The 19,187-nt window shown below is 39.7% G+C and overlaps 1 protein-coding gene across 2 annotated transcripts in view; it reads left to right on the top strand.

Moving 5' to 3' along the window:
• The window catches only part of LOC111867006, a 21,183-nt gene extending 4,334 nt beyond the window's left edge, over positions 1-16,849 (top strand). For both annotated transcript variants that reach the window (XM_033752505.1, XM_033752506.1), the window contains 4 exons: positions 6,193-6,369; positions 8,204-8,459; positions 12,527-12,845; positions 15,919-16,849. In XM_033752505.1, the coding sequence (XP_033608396.1) occupies positions 6,193-6,369; positions 8,204-8,459; positions 12,527-12,845; positions 15,919-16,844 (1,678 nt within the window). In that variant the 3' untranslated portion in view covers positions 16,845-16,849. The remainder of the gene's footprint in view (positions 1-6,192; positions 6,370-8,203; positions 8,460-12,526; positions 12,846-15,918) is intronic.
• The last annotated feature ends 2,338 nt before the right edge of the window (positions 16,850-19,187 follow it).

Here is a 19,187-nt window from a genome sequence, read left to right as displayed (position 1 = left end):
TAGACCTGTGATTTCCCCAAAGCATCATCATTAAAGGCTTGCCGAAGCATCCCAACAGTCTCGGCTGCAGTTTTCCCTAACAGAAAGCAAAATTTCACGCACACTCTTTGTTCCTTCTGGTCGGCCATCTCACTAATCGCCAAAGGGTTGAAACAGGAACGCACACAACAGAGCACCACAGACAAACCACTTAACTCAGACTGACGCCAGCTCACTAACAGTCGTGGGAGACCCCCAGCTAACACCACCTAGCAGCACAACTCGTAACTACAAAGCATGCGTGCGCAACAGGTCGGTTCCGGTTATTTTTGGGTCCCCCTTCCTATGTATGTATGTATGTATGTATGTGAACAAAAACACATGTACTCAAAATGTTCTTATTATGTACTATCTAATAAAAGAAGAATATTACAGTGGCTTGTAAAATCTTACCACACAGAAGGGGTGCTGAAATAAGACTGACTAAGAATAATATGTATGGTAGAAACAAATGTACATTGTAATGTATATATGCATTTGTACAGTTATTGCACCAGCTGGGTAACATTATGTAGCCACTATCTGCAGAAATAAACAGATAATGTGCTTCTACCAGTATGTAAAAATAAAAGGTAGTCTAGCAGTCTAAACAACAATTTAAATATAAGGGGTTTCTGACAGTAGTATATGGCAGCAGTACGCATGAGAAATTTTGGATGTTGTCTGTTGTCCTGAATTTGTCAAAACACAATGTTTTAGAAACTGGATCTTTTTTGTCATCTTCCTATGCTCACAAGGCATGTAATTCATATTTGACATTAGGTACCTTAAGTTGTGAAGGTACTGTTGGTGGAAACTAAACTCCCAAAATAAGTAACATACATACAGGGTGTCCCAGGAGGAATGGACCAAACTTCGGGAGGGTGTTCCTTATGTTAAAGTATGCTGATATAACCCAAAACACCTATGTCCAAAGTTGAACGGTTACAGAGATAATGGCCCAAGAAAAGTGTGGTCTTCTGGTAGGTCCACGCACTGTACCTGTCAGCTGAGAGGCCTTATCTATGTTTGTCCTTGAGTGCTGTGATTCACACTAGCCGTGCTTATGTGGTTGGCTTATGCCAGAACGCGCAGTCAGCACGTTACGTCAGCACTTGCCATTCATGTGTCATGTATAGTGCTTGGAAACCCTAAGGACAATTATGACATGGCGAGCGAGTATTTTGTACTTCAATTTTATGGCTTCATGTCACTCACAAGTTAGTTTGATGTTACGTACATTATTAACATTACAGAATCCACATATTCCTGCCAGTTTTAATATGTATTTTGTAATCAACAAGTGTGCAATGCCAGTCAAAGTTTGACACTTCTCTGGCCATTATCTCTGAAACCGTTCAACTTTGGACATAGGTGTTTTGGGTTATATCGGCATACTTTAACATAAGGAACACCCTCCCGAAGTTTGGTCCATTCCTCCTGGGACATCCTGTATATGAGACAATACAGACATTATATTATATGGCTTTGTCTGTTCTCTGTTTATGAACAGATCTGTGTAGACAACATATAAGAAAATAAGTCCATGTTAATACAGACATTATATTATATGGCTTTGTCTGTTCTCTGTTTATGAACAGATCTGTGTAGACAACATATAAGAAAATAAGTCCATGTTAATACAGACATTATATTATATGGCTTTGTCTGTTCTCTGTTTATGAACAGATCTGTGTAGACAACATATAAGAAAATAAGTCCATGTTAATACAGACATTATATTATATGGCTTTGTCTGTTCTCTGTTTATGAACAGATCTGTGTAGACAACATATAAGAAAATAAGTCCATGTTAATACAGACATTATATTATATGGCTTTGTCTGTTCTCTGTTTATGAACAGATCTGTGTAGACAACATATAAGAAAATAAGTCCATGTTAATACAGACATTATATTATATGGCTTTGTCTGTTCTCTGTTTATGAACAGATCTGTGTAGACAACATATAAGAAAATAAGTCCATGTTAATACAGACATTATATTATATGGCTTTGTCTGTTCTCTGTTTATGAACAGATCTGTGTAGACAACATATAAGAAAATAAGTCCATGTTAAGAGCTGAAGGACATTTAAGATAGTAATGTACACACATAATACAACTTGTAAATAACAAATATGAAACTTCAGTGCAAAAGAAAAAGAGGGGGAAGGATGTACCAGGCAACCCACATGCTAAGCATGATCTTCAGTTTCTTGTGTTGATCTGTGGCCTATTTGCACAACATTATCTGAAGTATTTGATGGTTGTACTAAGTCTGAAGTCATCTTCAAGTTGACAGGACAAAATTCTGCGGGAAAGTAACATCATATTAATCAAAACTATTGAGTCAGAAAATTGGTGATATAGAAAAAGGAGTTGAAATTGACAAGGCCAGGTACAGAAAGAGGTAAAACCAATGGAGATGATAAATTCAAGTGGATATTTAGAGAATCAGATGTGCTATTCACGGTAGCACACAGAAAAACAGGAGACACGTGTCAACATAATGGAAGAATGAATCAAATTTGGCACAACATTGCTAACATCTGAAAATTATATGATTACATAGGTGCTGAAAACTTTATTCATCTCAGGGAAAACCACTCAATATTGCTTGTTGGTGAGCTCAATACAAAATGTTTTTTTAAAATGAGAGCCAATTGTTAGTAGTGTTAATAACATCACATATTTGAGGTATAGGGCCATTGTGGCAAAATTATGTGTGTAATATGGTGACTTTTTAAATGAGAACTTGATTCAAAGTAAGGTGTTTACGATGCATCTTGTTACAAAAAGTTTTGAAAGTTTGCACCAGCACTACCAGTTTGCATACATAACTGAGTATGAGGAAGCGTGTTTATAGTCTCTGCATACAGCATCGTCGTGCAGTGTCAGCAGTGTTGCTGGATATGTTAGTTGTCACTTGATCCATATTGCATGGGTTGTTTTGGTAGGCACTGTCTGAAATGTGGCCCCATAGTTCTCTCAGAGTAATTTGATCTCTGATCAACAGCAACCACCCATGCATAGTTGCCCATGCTGTATGGCATGATATGCTGTTTTGCTAAAACCATGCTACAGCAATTTTGTCATCAGTAAGGTATCAATGGAACTCATGGACTTTTACAGTATAGTGTTGAGTTAATGGTTGTTTTCAAAGAAAATTGGTCCAGCAATCCTATGGTGAGACACTGCACACCTCACATCAATCTTGACTGGTTGAAGGGGAGTTTCATGGGCTGTATGGGGATTTTTTGTCAACCACTTATGAGTATTTTGAGAGTTCATATAACCTGTAAGATAGAACCATTCCTCATCTGAGTAAAAAGTTATGTCTAACATGCAAGTCATTCTCCAACTTTGCAGACAGTTACGTATGATAATGATGTCATTTGAACGCCTCTGTGGTCTAATGGCTACAGATCCAGAGGTCTGGATTCGATTCCCGGCACTACCAGATTTTCTGAGAAGTAGTGAGTCTGGAACAGGGTCCACTCATCTTCATGAGGTTAATTGAGGAGCTGTTTCAAGGAAATAGCAGCTCTGGTCTCAAAAACCGAGATTAACAGCCATGGGGATTCATTGCAGTGACCACACGACATCCTCAATCTGCTAAAGTTGGCACTAACTTTGCTGACAAGCAGTGGTCGCTTGTGGACTAAAACCACAGAGTTTAATGATGTAATTTTTCACAGCCCTGTGGTAAAATTGCTAACTAACATGCTCTTTGTATGGAAACAATTGCAATGACTTCACTGCTTTGCAGCAACTGTTTTATGACATTCCCATGTATTGTCTGAGTTTCTGCAACAACTTGTGCAGACTTGCACTTAGTCTCTCACTAACCTCTTCTATACAGGTCTCTGTAACAGCAGTCAACTGACAAACACATTTTGCTATGATCATGTTTCCAATCTTCATGAACTGTTTCACAGACTTTCATATCACAGACTTTGCTAGTGCTGGACATCCAAATTTACGAGTTATTTTAAATGATTCAGTTTTTAAGTAACACTTCACCTGAAACACATGTTGTGTACTACATGCACTGTGTACTTCACGTAGAGTTTGGCCAAAATGGTCCTAGCCCTCATTAACATTCCTAACATTGGGTTCTCAATTAAAAATATTACCCTGTATTTGCACATAACAGATACACGGTACCTGTGCATGTTGAAACTACAGTAGGTGTATGAAGAAACATATTTAAAGAAAACTGTGTTTAACATGCCCAGTAATTAATTTCATTTATTTGACATTGTGGGATTGTCAAGGCTCCAATAGACAAACCACTCCAAAAAGTTTGCGGGATTTGTCGATACTCCAATAGACAACCACTTCGGAAAGTTTGCGGGCCCTGAAAAGGGTCGTTTGTTCTACTGCGGTAGATAGTTTTACGGCCGTTCGGCTGGTCTGTCTGGCCAGTGATGTAGGGCTGCATTCACCGGTAGAAATAGATGTTGGCTACAGCGTGTTGGCTTATGTTGCGGCAGCTGAGTTAGTTGTCTGGTCGCAGTGCGGCAGTTGCCGGAAGTTGCCTGGTCACAGAGCGTGGTTGCTGGAAGACATCTGGTCGTGGAGCGCGGTTGCTGGAGTGGCGGAAGCTGCACCAGTTGCCCGGTGTGTTGGGCATGACCACCGGAGAGCCGAGGCAGCTGTCCCTGACGCAATGAAGAGCCAATGACTCCGAAGACCGATCGCTGTGATGGCTGACTGGCTGATGTGGTCACTGAAGATTGCGAGCTTTGGGCTTCGCCTTTTATACCATGCTTGATGGAGGAGCGAAACTTGCAGTTGCGATTGTGAGCGCTGATTGGCTAGCGCGTGTAATGATTATGAGTAAGCTGGGCATCGAGTGCTGTATAAATATGAGTGGTGGCAGCAATGTGATTGGTTAGCGCGCGTGATAGTGAAAAGCGAGCTGGACAGCGGGTGCTGTATAAATATGAGAGCTGACAGCAATGTGCTATTGACTTAGGAGTGAGTGTTGTCCGTTAATCGGCAAAACAGCGTGATAGTATGTGGGATGTTCCCACAACATGATATAAGCCAGGGCTTCAGAAAAACACTAATGTACTTGTCACAGGTGAGTTCATGGATTGGTGGTGAGCATAAAAACATGTATGCGATGCATACTATATAACTATGAATGAAGGGATTATCCCAGGTGGTTAATGGATTTCAGTTCATTTTCTGAATTTGCAGTTTCCTGATCAAACTCAAACCATCATGACTTATCATTGAACTTGGATTTTTACGCACAGGATATGTCCTCTTAGCAATGATTTTAGCATGTACTTTAAGGTATTAAAATTATGAGTAATAATAATGTATTTTCAATATTATATTTAAGCATCCTGTTGCACTCTACACGATAAATGATACAAAATCCGTCCCAAGTGCAAACAATATATACTATATGTCCTTGATTTTGTTCTCCTCTACACTACATGTTTCGGCCTCTAACGGCCATCATCAGGTGTATACTCTTACGTTGCTACCACACTGAACCCAGTCTAAAATTTAACATTTAAAAAACACATTGTTATTTCTTCGTTATTATCAACACCTACCTCGTTGATATCTGTCTGGTATGTAGATTATTTTGCACACGTCAATTTTGGTTTTTCTGTACTAGCAGTATAAAATCTTTAGTTATAATTTTAAAATCCTTTAAAAATTTCTCTAAATTTTAAATTTAAAATTGTTAGGGTCAATCGCCCTATGTCTAAGTGCTGCAGCAGCTAGTTCTTGTTTCCACACTGTACAGGTGTTATCTGTAATATACAAATATTCATATTATTATTTTATGTACGTAATATTTTCTTATGTGTTTGTATTGTTATTTATACTATCTCTGTGTAGTCTTCCTGTGTGCGTGCCGCTGCATGTCTTTACTACGTGTGCTGTCTGATGTATTGTGTGCTGTGTCTTATGTTGGTGAGTGTAGGGGGGGAATGGGTAGTGGGGAGAGAGAGGTACCGTTATATATCACAGTAACGTAAGAGTATACACCTGATGATGGCCGTTAGAGGCCGAAACATGTAGTGTAGAGGAGCACAAGATCAAGGACATATAATATATATTGTTTGCACTTGGGACGGATTTTGTATCATTTATAATGTATTTTGGTTGTATGTGTATTTCTTGTGTGCATGTGGTTTGCAGTTTAGCAAATAAACAGGACTGTGAAGGAGCCCTAGATGAACTGGATGTTGTGGAACGCCTCAATGTTGAAGCTGTGGTGAATCAGCATCGTTGTCACACCCTGGTGGAAATGTGTACAGCTACAGCAGTAAAAAATTCCCATAGGAAGTTGGATACAGCCATTCATAATGGTTTTAGGTGAGTTGTATATATACACAAAGTTATTAGTGACATCTGCCTCTGCTGTAATTCAGTGAACATTGCTTCTTTGTTCTTTCTTTTGTACAGCATCTATACAAATTAAAGTTTTCATCTTGGCTAGATCTTATAGTTCTATATAGCATGATTATCTGATAGCCTGCTGTAAATTGCTGAGCCACTCGGGTAGAAAAAACTCACACTGTATCTGTCCAGCCAACTGTTAAGACTTGGACTGCCACTGAAATCAAAAAACCTATAGGCCATCAAATCCCAAACTTAACTCACCCAGATTAACTCATATACAGCAGTGCTGACCCTGTTCTTATGCATGCATTCTTGGCAGCCCTGACAATCTCTGGTTCATACTTTGAAGTTTCTTTGCAGAAACAGCGAACTTGCAATCCTGGTCTTTTGTTCAAGGTATCGGATTTCTGAAGAGAATGTTCAAGCCTTAGTACTGATTTCATACAGTCTCCATTGAGCACTGAGCATTTTGATTTTGTTCTTGTTTTGTCCATTAATGACCCTGCCTCCTTTAATTTATTTGTGATTGTGTGAATATTTTTCTGTGTAAAACTGTAACATTATGAAATTTATGCTAGTATCTTCTCCTTACCATTCCTACATAACCATTTTTCACATAGGTATCATACATGCAGCACTTGTTAGCTATGTTTGACAGGAGGCTGGTTTTGTTCCAATGTGTTGTATCATATATGCTAATGATTTCATTGTGTTCATGATCTAAGTGCCTTTATTCCAGAGGAAATAATGGAGAAATAAGTTTGCCTGGACTTAAACCCATGAACATTTTGAAGTGTCCAAAATGTCCCTGGAGAGGTCCTCTCCTATCATGCTAAATTTGGTTGAAGTAGGAGCAACACTGGAAATTTGTAATGAACAAATAGACATAATAATAATAATACATAATAATATATATTGGATACTTATTATTCTTAATTACAGATAATCACAGCACTTCTGTTCCTCTTCATAATGCACAAATAATCACAGTACATTTTGAGTATTTCCAGTCTGCTGTATCTTCACATACTCACTGATTTCGTACAACCTCTCTCCATCATGTTTCTATACAGGTACTTAATGGCTGTTGCTTCCGTTTAACAAACTGCCGCTGGGCCTTCCCAGCATTCTTGGTTTCTGGCCCAATAGGACCCATGACCATATTTTTCTGCCTTACAACCATTCTGTAACTGACTGACTGCCTTGCAGTGCTATGGCTTTTGGGTAAATTACTGTTGGCCTTCACCAGCACAGTCATTCTTAGTTCCAGGTCCCCTCGGGACTCATGACCATATTTTTCTCTCTCGGTATAGTTTCAGATCATGCTGGCTGTGTTTATACAGCTTTGTGCATGGACCAGTGTTCCTTGACTGTTGTGTGTGAATTATTTGCCACAGAAACATGTTTTAACAACCCATTGCATAGCAATGGACTCCTCTGTGATGATTCTTGGACCCCAGAATTCTGACTTTCATTCATCTTGCCACAATAGACTGGTATGAACCACTCTGTCCTGCATAATCTTCCTAACCTGTCACTGGATTTTTTTCCTTTTTTGCTAGTACTATCTCAAGTACAAATTATAACTTATTTGATGTTACAGGTTACCATACTGTAAACAAATACTGTTATTCAGTATTTGTGAGGCATATAATGATACATTATGTAAGAGTCGAGTACCACTATAGGGACTGTACTTGACTAGTTTGAGCCTGTATTTGGGCCAGACAGTTAAATGTGATGATGCAGTTATTACTGCCAGCCTTGGTCTGTTACTCTCTAATATAATGTATTTGTGTTTCTTTAGGTGGTTGATTAATTGCATTATTAGAGATTACAGTAACCTGAACAGTCGAGTGGAAAGCGATGTGGCTGTGCAAAGGAAGCAAGAAGAACAAGAGAAGAAGGAGCGTCTTGAGAGAATACGAAAAGCAAGGGAGGAGAGAGGTGAAGACATTGCAGGTGGTATTACAGTAAATGGAATCTGCAATGGAGAAATCCATGATGATAGTGATGGTGACATTGTCATGGCAGACCCTTTCAGGCCAATTGCTGATATAATGGTGAGTTTTCTGTCCCAGCATAAACACAGTCTTGGTTTAATGGGCTTCTATAACATCATGAAATCAGTGTGAAACATGCAAGTGGGTAATGGTGCATGCTAGACGTGGATGACCTAAACCCAGAACATGCTCAGTTCTACAGATCATGGACATACGAAGGGGGACCCAAAAATAACCGGAAACGACCTGTTGCGCGCACATGCTTTGTAGTTACAAGTTGTGCTGCTAGGTGGTGTTAGCTGGGGGTCTCCCGCGACTGTTAGTGAGCTGGCGTCAGTCTGAGTTAAGTGGTTTGTCTGTGGTTCTCTGTTGTGTGCGTTCCTGTTTCAACCCTTCGGCGATTAATGAGATGGCCAACCAGAAGGAACAAAGAGTGTGCGTGAAATTTTGCTTTCTGTTAGGGAAAACTGCACTTCACTCTTCAAGTCGCGGCAAACATTCACGCGGTTTTCTCTTTGGTCATCTCCGAGCAAGCGAGGAACAAATTTTGCAGACACCCGTCTCATGTGCAAACCTTCGGTTAAAATTCGCTGGACCGTGCTCCATGAGATGTTCGTTTCCTCAGAAAGTTGGTCAATGGTCTTTCGACGATCTTCATCAATTGCACGTTTGATTTTGGCAATGTTTTCGTCATTTCTTCCTGTCGAAGGACGCCCGGGGCGTGGCATGTCTTCTGTTGACATGTTGCCAGATTTGAAACGGGAAAACCACTCGTAGACCTGTGATTTCCCCAAAGCATCATCATTAAAGGCTTGCCGAAGCATCCCAACAGTCTCGGCTGCAGTTTTCCCTAACAGAAAGCAAAATTTCACGCACACTCTTTGTTCCTTCTGGTCGGCCATCTCACTAATCGCCAAAGGGTTGAAACAGGAACGCACACAACAGAGCACCACAGACAAACCACTTAACTCAGACTGACACCAGCTCACTAACAGTCGCGGGAGACCCCCAGCTAACACCACCTAGCAGCACAACTCGTAACTACAAAGCATGCGCACGCAACAGGTCATTTCCGGTTATTTTTGGGTCCCCCCTCGTATGCTTTCTAGAAATATCAAACATGTAGTTAGGTTCTCATCAAAGTATGTATTCTCTTTATGTAATAAATTCTGAGAACAGAAAAAATTCCAACATCTGGATTTCCCTTTTCAGTTTCTTTAAAAATATCGTTTGGATATTTCTTTTCTGTTTATCATTACAGTACTGACTGCTTTGGTATTGAATGCCCACAAATGTTCAAGCCTAGAACTTGAAAACCAGATACTGGATGAAGATTGAGTGAAGTGCTGAAATGATATTTACCTTAGCTTACTACATCATATTATTTACTGTATAGGGAAATTAAGAAAATTTGTTGAAGAGGGATATAATGTCATGTAATTCGCTGAAAGTCAACAAACATTTTGGAGGAACATATCACCTCCATCTTAAGGGTCAAAAATAAGCCAAGCAAGAAACCAGCGTGAAAACAGGTGTCAAGCAGAACAGTCAGCTTGCCAGAATTTTGGATTATGTAGGAAACAGGAGGGAGCTGGAAGAGCGGAACTGAGTTCCCATTGGCTCACCCACAGAACAGAATGAAATTGCCAGCACCCACTGGCTTTCACACAACAACCGAGCAGAACAGTAGGAGACAAGAACAGGATATCACAATGGCCCTTAAAAGGGAACATTTTGCTCATCTAGGAAAAGACGTGAGAAGTTGTAATGGTGTGGTGGGTGGGAAACTGACGAGTAAGGGAGAAAAATTGTGTGTGTGTGTGAGCCATAGGCATGTGATGGAGGGTGAAGGAGCAGAGGCAGCAGAAGGGAACTGGGACAACAGGGTGGAGGCTTAGGGCTTAGCCCTCCACCGCATGTCTGTGACTGAAACACATGAGCTCTCCCTTACTCATCAGTTCCTTGCCCACTACACCTTTACAACTTGTACTGGTTTTTCTTATAACATAAAAAGTGCCCCTTTTAAGGACAATCCTCATATCCCGTTGTTTTCTCCTATTGTTTGCTTGGTTATTGTGTGAAAGCCAGTGGGTGCTGGCGGTTTCGGTCTGTTTTATGGGTGAGCCAATGATAACTGAGTTCCGCTCTTCCACCTCCCTCCTGTTTCCTAAATAATCCAAAATTTTGGCAAGTCGATTGCTGTGCTTGCCACCTGTTCTCATGCTGGTTTCTTGCTTGGCTTATTCTTTGACATTGAAGATGGAAGTGGCATGTTCCTCTGAAATGTTGGTTAACTTTCGTGGGACTGCACAACGTTATATCCCAGAAGATAGTGCCCTTAATAACCACTGCTGTGAGAACTTCAGATCATGCAAGACAATAGTTTAACAATAGAAGTAAGAATCACACTGTCATAAACCATATTATGTAGTACGTGTACTGCAGCTAGCCTTTTAGTGAATCTAAATCCATTGTCAAGGAAATTGGTTGTTCTGTAAAAGTTATTAGAACATTCAGTTAATTTAACTAAAGTAACTAACAGACTCATTCGATGGAGCTGAGGCCTTCCTGAGCAGCCACCAGTTGCTGAGCTACTCAAGAATTTCTCAAAATCTTATGGTACCAAACGGTTCATTACTTTGTTTACAAGAGTCTGCCACTGGTCCCTATCCTGAGTCAGATTAAACTGGTCCATACCACCACATCCTATTTATTTAAGATCCATTTTAATATTATTCTACCACTTATGTCTAGGTGTTCCTACTAGTTTCTTTCTTTCTAGCTTTCCCATCAAAACCTTATATGCATTCCTCTTCTTCTTCATGCTTGCTACATGCTACATCTCATCCTCCTTGACCCGATCATTCTAATTATACTTGACGAAGAGTTCAAATTATGAAGCTCCTCGTTATGCAGTTTCTTCCAGCCTTCTATTAAGTCATCCCTATTCAGTCCAAATATTCTTCTCAGCAATTTGTTTTCAGATACCCTTAGTTTGTGTTCTTCCCTTCATGCACATTCTTGCAGGACAAAATTCGCCCTCTTTTGTAAGAACCAGTGGGTAAATGGTAGCATAGTTTATTGATGAATTATGCTACAAGCCAATGAGGTAAATGGATTTTTCAGTTGACCTAATCCTTCCAGCTTCATTATGGCCCTGGGTTTGACTCAGCCTCTGACAGAAATGAGTACCTGGAATCTTCCTGGGGTTAAAGGGCGGCCAGCATGTAAGGCTGACAACCTCACCACCATGTGTGAGCTGACTGTGGGAGTTTCGACATCTCACAACCCTATGGGCCTCCACGGCCTGTTACAGAGATAGTTTTACCTTTACCTGTTTTTTTAGGCTGAATGTTATGAATGTTACTGAAACCTTATATACTTATATGAAATATATTAATAAATTCAGGTAGACAGCTCAGGAGTTAGAAGGAGGAACAGAACATTCATGCAGACAGATAAAGAGTTGTTTCACTATAAGAAGTTTTTACAGCTTTTGGTTAATTAATTTTTCTTCTAATCAGATTTGTTTGCCTCCATGAGATTAAAAATTGAAAGTTCTTAAGTGTCTGTTTTCCATAAGTTTCGTATTGTTATATGTTTGGGTAGCTATAGATGGGATTTGGATTGGTGACTTGATATATTGACCACTTTAATGCACAATTTATGACCACACCTTACAGTTCACTGTAACACACTAGTGTTTTCAGTCTGTTACAGTCTCCACTAGTCGTTTCCTAGCAATGGCTTCTAATGGTAGAGATTCTTCAGCTTCTATGCTCACATCATTTGCCCACTTGCTAATACTCCACAACTGAACTGATTGCTTCTACTAACTCCCAGGCTAACAGCCATCTCACACCAACCTCCTAGTCTTTGCTTCACAGACTGGCCCATTGCTCTAATTGTCCTGCTTATAACTTCTTGGCACAGATTGTGTAAAAACAACGTTTCCAACCATTCCTCNTAAAGGGTCGGTGAAGCACACGGATGTCGGTGCGGAAGGGTTAATGCATGTGGATTCGTTGCCATTGGAACGTGTTTGTTTCATGGTTGTTAACTAGTAATGGGTCGCTATGCTACAGTATGTTTGCCTGCCCCTATGTACTCTTTCTTTCCTGCTGCAGGAAGACATCAAGAGCCCTGTACCTCCAATTGTGGAACCAGAATTGAATACCAGAGTAATTTTGGTGAAAGAATCTCCAAAGAAAATACAGCCTAGTAATGAAGGAAAAGAAAACCATTTTGATGGTTGGGATAGTAATAGACAGACTAGTAATGTGAAGAGATTCGTGGACATTGATGGTGATGAAGTGGTGTTAGTTGCAAGTGCAAGGAGTGGGGAAAGCTTGATATCTGGTGCTGATGATAAGAACTCTCTTGGGAGTGCTGTCATTGTTGGAGAGTTTCCAAGTCCTTCTCATAGTGTCACAGAGCTTATCAAAGGTATGCATTATGTACTTACCCAAGCAGTTGAGTTTCAGTGATCTAGATGATTCAGAACTGCTACAGTAATCTGCTTACATTTCAGGTACAGTATTTCATGTACACTTTTATGATTAAGGAAGAATAAATCTTTGCAAGGCACAATTAAATATTGACAAATTGACGCATAAAAACAGTAAATTAAATTAATTTTATCTCTTGTCTTTTGAATACAATTACACCCATAATATGACTCCTTGAGTGCTTAACCTTGTCAGTATGGAATTCATTTACAATATTCAGGAGCAGTCATTTCCTCTATCACTTTCTGACATCCCAGATTTTTCCAGCGTAAGCAACATTGTGCCTGATTGTACCCAGCAGTTCTTCTGTTGGTCTGAACCAGAGCAAGGAAACTGGGGCTTTGTGAACAAACAGTGTGTGTGTATAGTATATATGAGGGTTTGAACTTTAATAGTGGCAACACTGCTGTAGAGAAGCCATGCAACCGAACCAAATAATGTCGCTTATACCACACGTTAGTTACATACCTACCTTACCTCAGAGCAAATGGACTCTCGCTTCCCACATCATGCGCATGCACAGTGACGAGAACAACAGAGCCTCGTCTTAGCTGGCGGTCTAATGTAGTGTTGTCATGATGTTTTTGAAACAGGAACAACGGAGTTGGATAAAGACTGAATATGCCAGAGGCCATACAGCAAGACAGTGTCATCAAGGTCTTCAAGAGGCTTGCAGAGAATCTGCATTGCCTTACAGAACAGTGGTAAGGTGGGTAAAAGCCTTCAACGAGGGATGCCAAAATGTGGCAGACATGCATCGGCCAGGTCATCCTAGTGTCAGTAAAGAAGTGTATGCTCTTTCCGCATTACTGGAGAGTGATCAATGCCATACAATTCGTGAGGTGGCCCGAGAGACAGGATTAGTGCCTACAACTGTGCTTCACATTCTGAAGGAACACCTGGGCATGAGAAAAATTGCATCACAATGGGTTACGCATGATTTGATGGAAATGCTGAAATGGCAAGTTGTGGCTGATTTGTTTTTATCGATGGGGCTGGGAAGTGCTGTACCATCCACCATACTCCCCAGACTTAAGCCCTTGTGACTTCGACTTGATTCCTAAGATGAAGGAACCACTTTGTGGCATTCGCTTTGGAACTGTTCTAGAGATCTTCAGGCAGTAGACCGCTCCATTTGAACTATTAACACAACAGGCAATGCTAAAGGTATCCTACGACTTTCAGATCACTGGCAATGGGTTGTACACAATGCTGGTGACTACATTGAAGGACAGTAAAACTATGAAACATGCATCTATTTTGTATCAGCTGTAAATAAATAGTTGCCACTATTAAAGTTCCAACCCTGGTGTGTGTGTGTGTGTATATATACATACAGGGTGTAAATAAATATATGTTACAGCGCTCTGTGGTAGATAGATGGATTCAGTCTGATCATATTTTGTTAATACACCAATATCCAGAAACACTTCCTTTTGTCACTAAGGGTCACAGAAGTTTCCACATGGAACATGATCCAATACTGAGTAGGTTACGGTCTTCTGGGATGACATCAAGTATTTTCAAATCTCACATGAACTAACACTGCTGTCTATCTCTGAATTATTCACACACGTTCATTTTCAGCATGGTACCAACAGAGGAGAAGTACGTATGGCACCTGTGGGACTCTGTGTGGAATAATACAGTGTCCATAAAGTCCCTATGCACTTCTGATGTGCAATCATTGAGCTGCTCAGGTGGAAGATCCCGATACTCCTTCTGTCTAGCCAGGCAGTGAAGATGCAGAATACTAGGGGGCTGACAAACCTATAGACTGATGAAATGAAAATAACTTAACCCAGGTTACAGCAGATGCTGGAAATGCTCTGTTGCTATAAACACATTTCTGGCATTTCCAGCTATGTAGTTTAGATACTGCAGCATTGTAAAATAACCCTGGTGCCTCCATAAAATGTATGTATTTATGAATTTTTTTCTATAAATAGAGTAAACATGAAACTATAAATGTCAATTTTCTCTGCAAAGTGTTCAAGGGGTTTTTGAGGATAATGTTCAAATCTGGCACTAATTTCATCCAATTTCCTGCCTACAAACAGTTTGTGTTTCAGTTTCCCCTACGCAGTAATAATGAAATCAGTGTTAGGCTAGAAAAATCTCCTGACAATAGCAACAGATGAATTCCACCAGCAGTGCATATCTCCACAGAATGACTAGACAGGATGAGCTGCATGCTCTTCTGCCTGAGTGGCTCAGTCATTTGTGGGACACTCTAAAATGATTGCACCATATAACATCCATATGAAATGTAATTCCTGAGAAAAATACTAACAGTAATATGAAAACTTGCATGGAAAAGCACTTGACACCAAAAATGTTACCCATATCAAACAGACATGCACACATTTTTCATATCTGTGATGACATGAAGTCATACTGAACCTTACTGTTGATGATGTTGGTTAATGGTTTCCTTGAAGTCTCAAAGAATTTGGGATTGCCTTTGAAAACTGCATTCATTATTACACTGGAACTTCAGTTTTACAATCCCAGACTGTAAATTTTTCATGAATTTACTCACTGTTTCTGTGGTCCTGGTCAAATATCCATAACTTTAATGGATTTTACATTTCTGTAACTTCACATTTTGCCTAGATTTACACTTCATTTTTCTAGTTCTGTCTACGAAAATTTACACTGTTTTACGTTTCATAGTTAAGATCCCAGAATTTCTTATTCGAGGCAATGGACTTCCTGTTAGCAGTTGCATATGGTTCAGTATAAAAATACATGACAGCAGTTGGTGAGATTCCTGAGTAAGGGTTATAAGAAGAATAGGTAATCTATTACAAATTTTTGGTGAGATTCATTACATTCTCCTCATTTGCTGTTTTATGTCCTTGAAGCTATTAAACAATAACAGTGTGTGCATAACATTACATTTGTATAATATATAAAACAAAGGTGATACTAAGAGTTAGGTCAGAGGGTGGAATTGTATTATTGCATATAAATTTGTACATATGTTCTTACTGTGAATGATTTTCCAGATCAACTTGAACTGGAGGTACTGCAACGTAAGAAACGCCGCTTCTTACATCGAATGAATCGAACAGCTCCTGCTCCACTGGGTCCAGCTAGTTCATTAGATGAGACTGACTTAGCTGAAATAAGGAAATGCAACCTAAAACAAGAAAAATCCAAACCAATGTTTCTCAGAAAACAAGCTTTTGTGAAAGAGATTGGTATGTCTCAAGAATCTCCAGTTAGTCTAAAGAAGAAGCAGTGTGCTGATAAATCAAATTTATTTTGCTTTAGCACTGGCAGTACTAGTTCAGAACATTTGGCAAGTTCTGATTCTGGCTCGGAGAAACAAAAGTCATTTCATGAGACAAATTCATCAGATGGCAAGAACAGGAACATTGAACACAAATTAACAAATACGAGAGTGACACCTATGAATGCTGAAACAAGTTTGCCTAATAGTTTCATTGAAAGAGGTTTCCAATTGCCAGCTGAATCACGTAAAGTGACTGCAGTAAAACAGATAAAACAGATATCCAGTAGATATTCTAGTTCACAAAGTCACAAAGGTTCAAAAGAAGATGGTATTGCAGCTTGTCACCAATTAAGTGATGCAGAAAAATCTACACCAAAAGAACGGCAAAGTGTTGAAAATCATAGCAAAGACCCCAGCAGACAAAATTCTGCACAACAGGATGAGATGAGAGTTAAGAAACAGTTGTCAGTAAATGAGACAAGTTCAGAGGGCACCAGGAGTCAGATGGGTTCACAGCACTTAACTGACTCAGGCTTTGTTAGTCCCAAGAATGTATTACCTCCAATACAGTTCACCAGCTCTGTTGACAAGCCACCCTGGATTCTACCTCCATTGTTGTCAGAAAGAAAGCATTCTAGTCAAGGTGAGATTCTCAGTGGATCACTTCTGTACCAATGCTTTTTCCTGTCTTTATAAGGTAAATGTTAAATTCATTGTCCCTGGATAATATAACATTCAGATGATTATGTAAAATTTGAGGTTCTCTCAGCAGTGGTTATGCAGAAGATAGTACTCTTCATACCGGTGATTGTTTCTACTTGCATTTCCCTGGTCCTTTCTAATTAAAATCTGGGTATGAAGTGAGATATCTTCTTTATTTATGTGTAGAGTTTTCATATAACATTCTTACAGATTCATTTTTGTCTAAAAATTCTATTAAAATCATGAGTTCATCAGCGTGCTTATTTATCCCCAGATATACCTGATAAACCAGAGTCTTTGGTTAGTTGGACAGGTAAATTGCTGCTGGCCCTCACCAGCACAGTACTTATTGGATTCTGAGTTCTGTGGGACTCATGACCATATTTTTCTGTCTCATGACTCTTGGAGTTGTGCTACTGCTCTCAGCTGTGAGAGTCTTTCAATTTGTCATCCATACATTTATAGGGGAACTGGGATTGCTCAGTCAGCAAAGTGGCTCATTATGGGGTTAATGTTTGTGGTCTTATTAATAGCAGTGGCAGAAATAGTTCACAGCTGTGTTCAGAATTTGTATAGGGCTCACCCATTCTCCTATTTAATGGGTACTGATGATGGAAAGATCATGAGTACTGAGTAATTTACAGATTTGGAAGAAGGTGACTGTGTCCTGATTGAAGGTACTCATCTGTATAGGTAAACATTTGTCTGATAATTTTGCTACCCAGAATGGTCTAAAACAAGGAGATGCTTTATTGCCACTGCTTTTAAATTTTGCTTTAGAATATGCCATTAGAAAGGTCCAGGAGAACCAGGTGTGACTGAATGGGCCACATCAGCTGTTAGTCTATGCTGATGATGTGAATCTACTGGGTGACAATATACGTAGATACCATAAAGAAAAACACACAAACTTTAATTGATGCTCGTAAGGAGGTTGGTCTAGAAGTAAACACAGAAAACTTAAGTATATGTTGCTATCTTGTCACCAAAATGCAGGGCATAATCATGACATAAAGATAGGTAACAGATGTTTTAAAAATGTGGCACAGTTCAGATATTTGCGAATGACTATAACAAATCAAAACCTGATTGAGGAAGATATTAAGAGGAGACTGAACTCAGTAATGCTTGCTACCATTCAGTTCAGAACCTTTCATCTACTCGTCTGCTGTCTAAAAGGTTAAAAATTAGAATATACAAAACCATAATTTTTCCTGTGGTTCTGTATGAGTGTGAAACTTGGTCTCTGACATTAAGGGAGGAATTTAGACTGAGGTTGTTTGAGAACTGGGTGTTGAGGAGAATATTTGGACCGAAGAGAGATGAAGTGACAGAAGGTTGGAGAAAACTGCATAGTTAGGAGATTCATAGCTTGTACTCTTCTCCAAGTATAATTAGAATGATCAGGTCAAGGGAGATGAGATGGGCAGGGCATGTATCACGAATGGAAGAGAAGAGGAATGCATATGGGATATTGGCGGGAAAGCCAGAAGGAAGGAGACCACTGGGAAGACCAAGGCATAAGTGGGTGGACAATATTAAAATGGATCTTAGAGAGATAGGATTTGGATGGTATGGATTGGATTGATCTGGCTCAGGAGAGGACCAATGGAGGGCTCTTGTGAACACTGTAATGAACCTTCTGGTTCCATAAACTGCTGGGAAGTTCTTGAGTAGCTGCACAATCGGTGGTTTTTCAAAAAGGGCTCAGCTCCATGACCAAGGGAGTGATGCTACAAGTGAGTGTCAGTATTGAGGTCACAAATGGATATAAAACATGAAACATGTGATATTTGGACCTGGAAAAAAAAATTAATTTGTCAACCTATCCCCCACCAATATTGATACACTTGTCCCATCACTTTACCAATGTCACAACCTGCAGTATAGAAGTCTTTTGCCTGTTGCAATCTCAACAGGGCGACCTGGTCAGGCATCATCTGCAACTTTCAAATTTCCTTGAGAGAATTTCTCCACCCAGCTGCGAACAGCTTTACGCGTCAGACACTTCCCACCATAAACAGTAAATATTTCTACAGTCAACTCTCGATTATCCGGGGGCGGATTAACCGGTTTGCGGCTTAACCGGGGTTTTTTTTTTAAGTTTATATGTTGTTTAATATTCATTCACTTTTGTTTCACATGGTGAGTTTAACACTATTTTCGCACTAGTGTGAACCGAGCTCTGCATTATTTCGTCCCGTTATGCGAACACAATGTTCTAGGGTGGGGGTGAAAGAATGCAAGAATTTTTGGAAAGTTTCAAGGACAAATACACCGCCCCAGGTTATTTAACGGTACCATCTCAGTGTGAGAGTGCATTGTGAAAGTAAGTAT

The sequence above is a fragment of the Cryptotermes secundus genome, unplaced genomic scaffold, assembly GCF_002891405.2.
Source record: "Cryptotermes secundus unplaced genomic scaffold, Csec_1.0 scaffold1437, whole genome shotgun sequence".
Taxonomy (NCBI): Eukaryota; Metazoa; Arthropoda; class Insecta; order Blattodea; family Kalotermitidae; genus Cryptotermes; species Cryptotermes secundus.
This window is presented reverse-complemented; position numbering and strand designations above follow the sequence as displayed.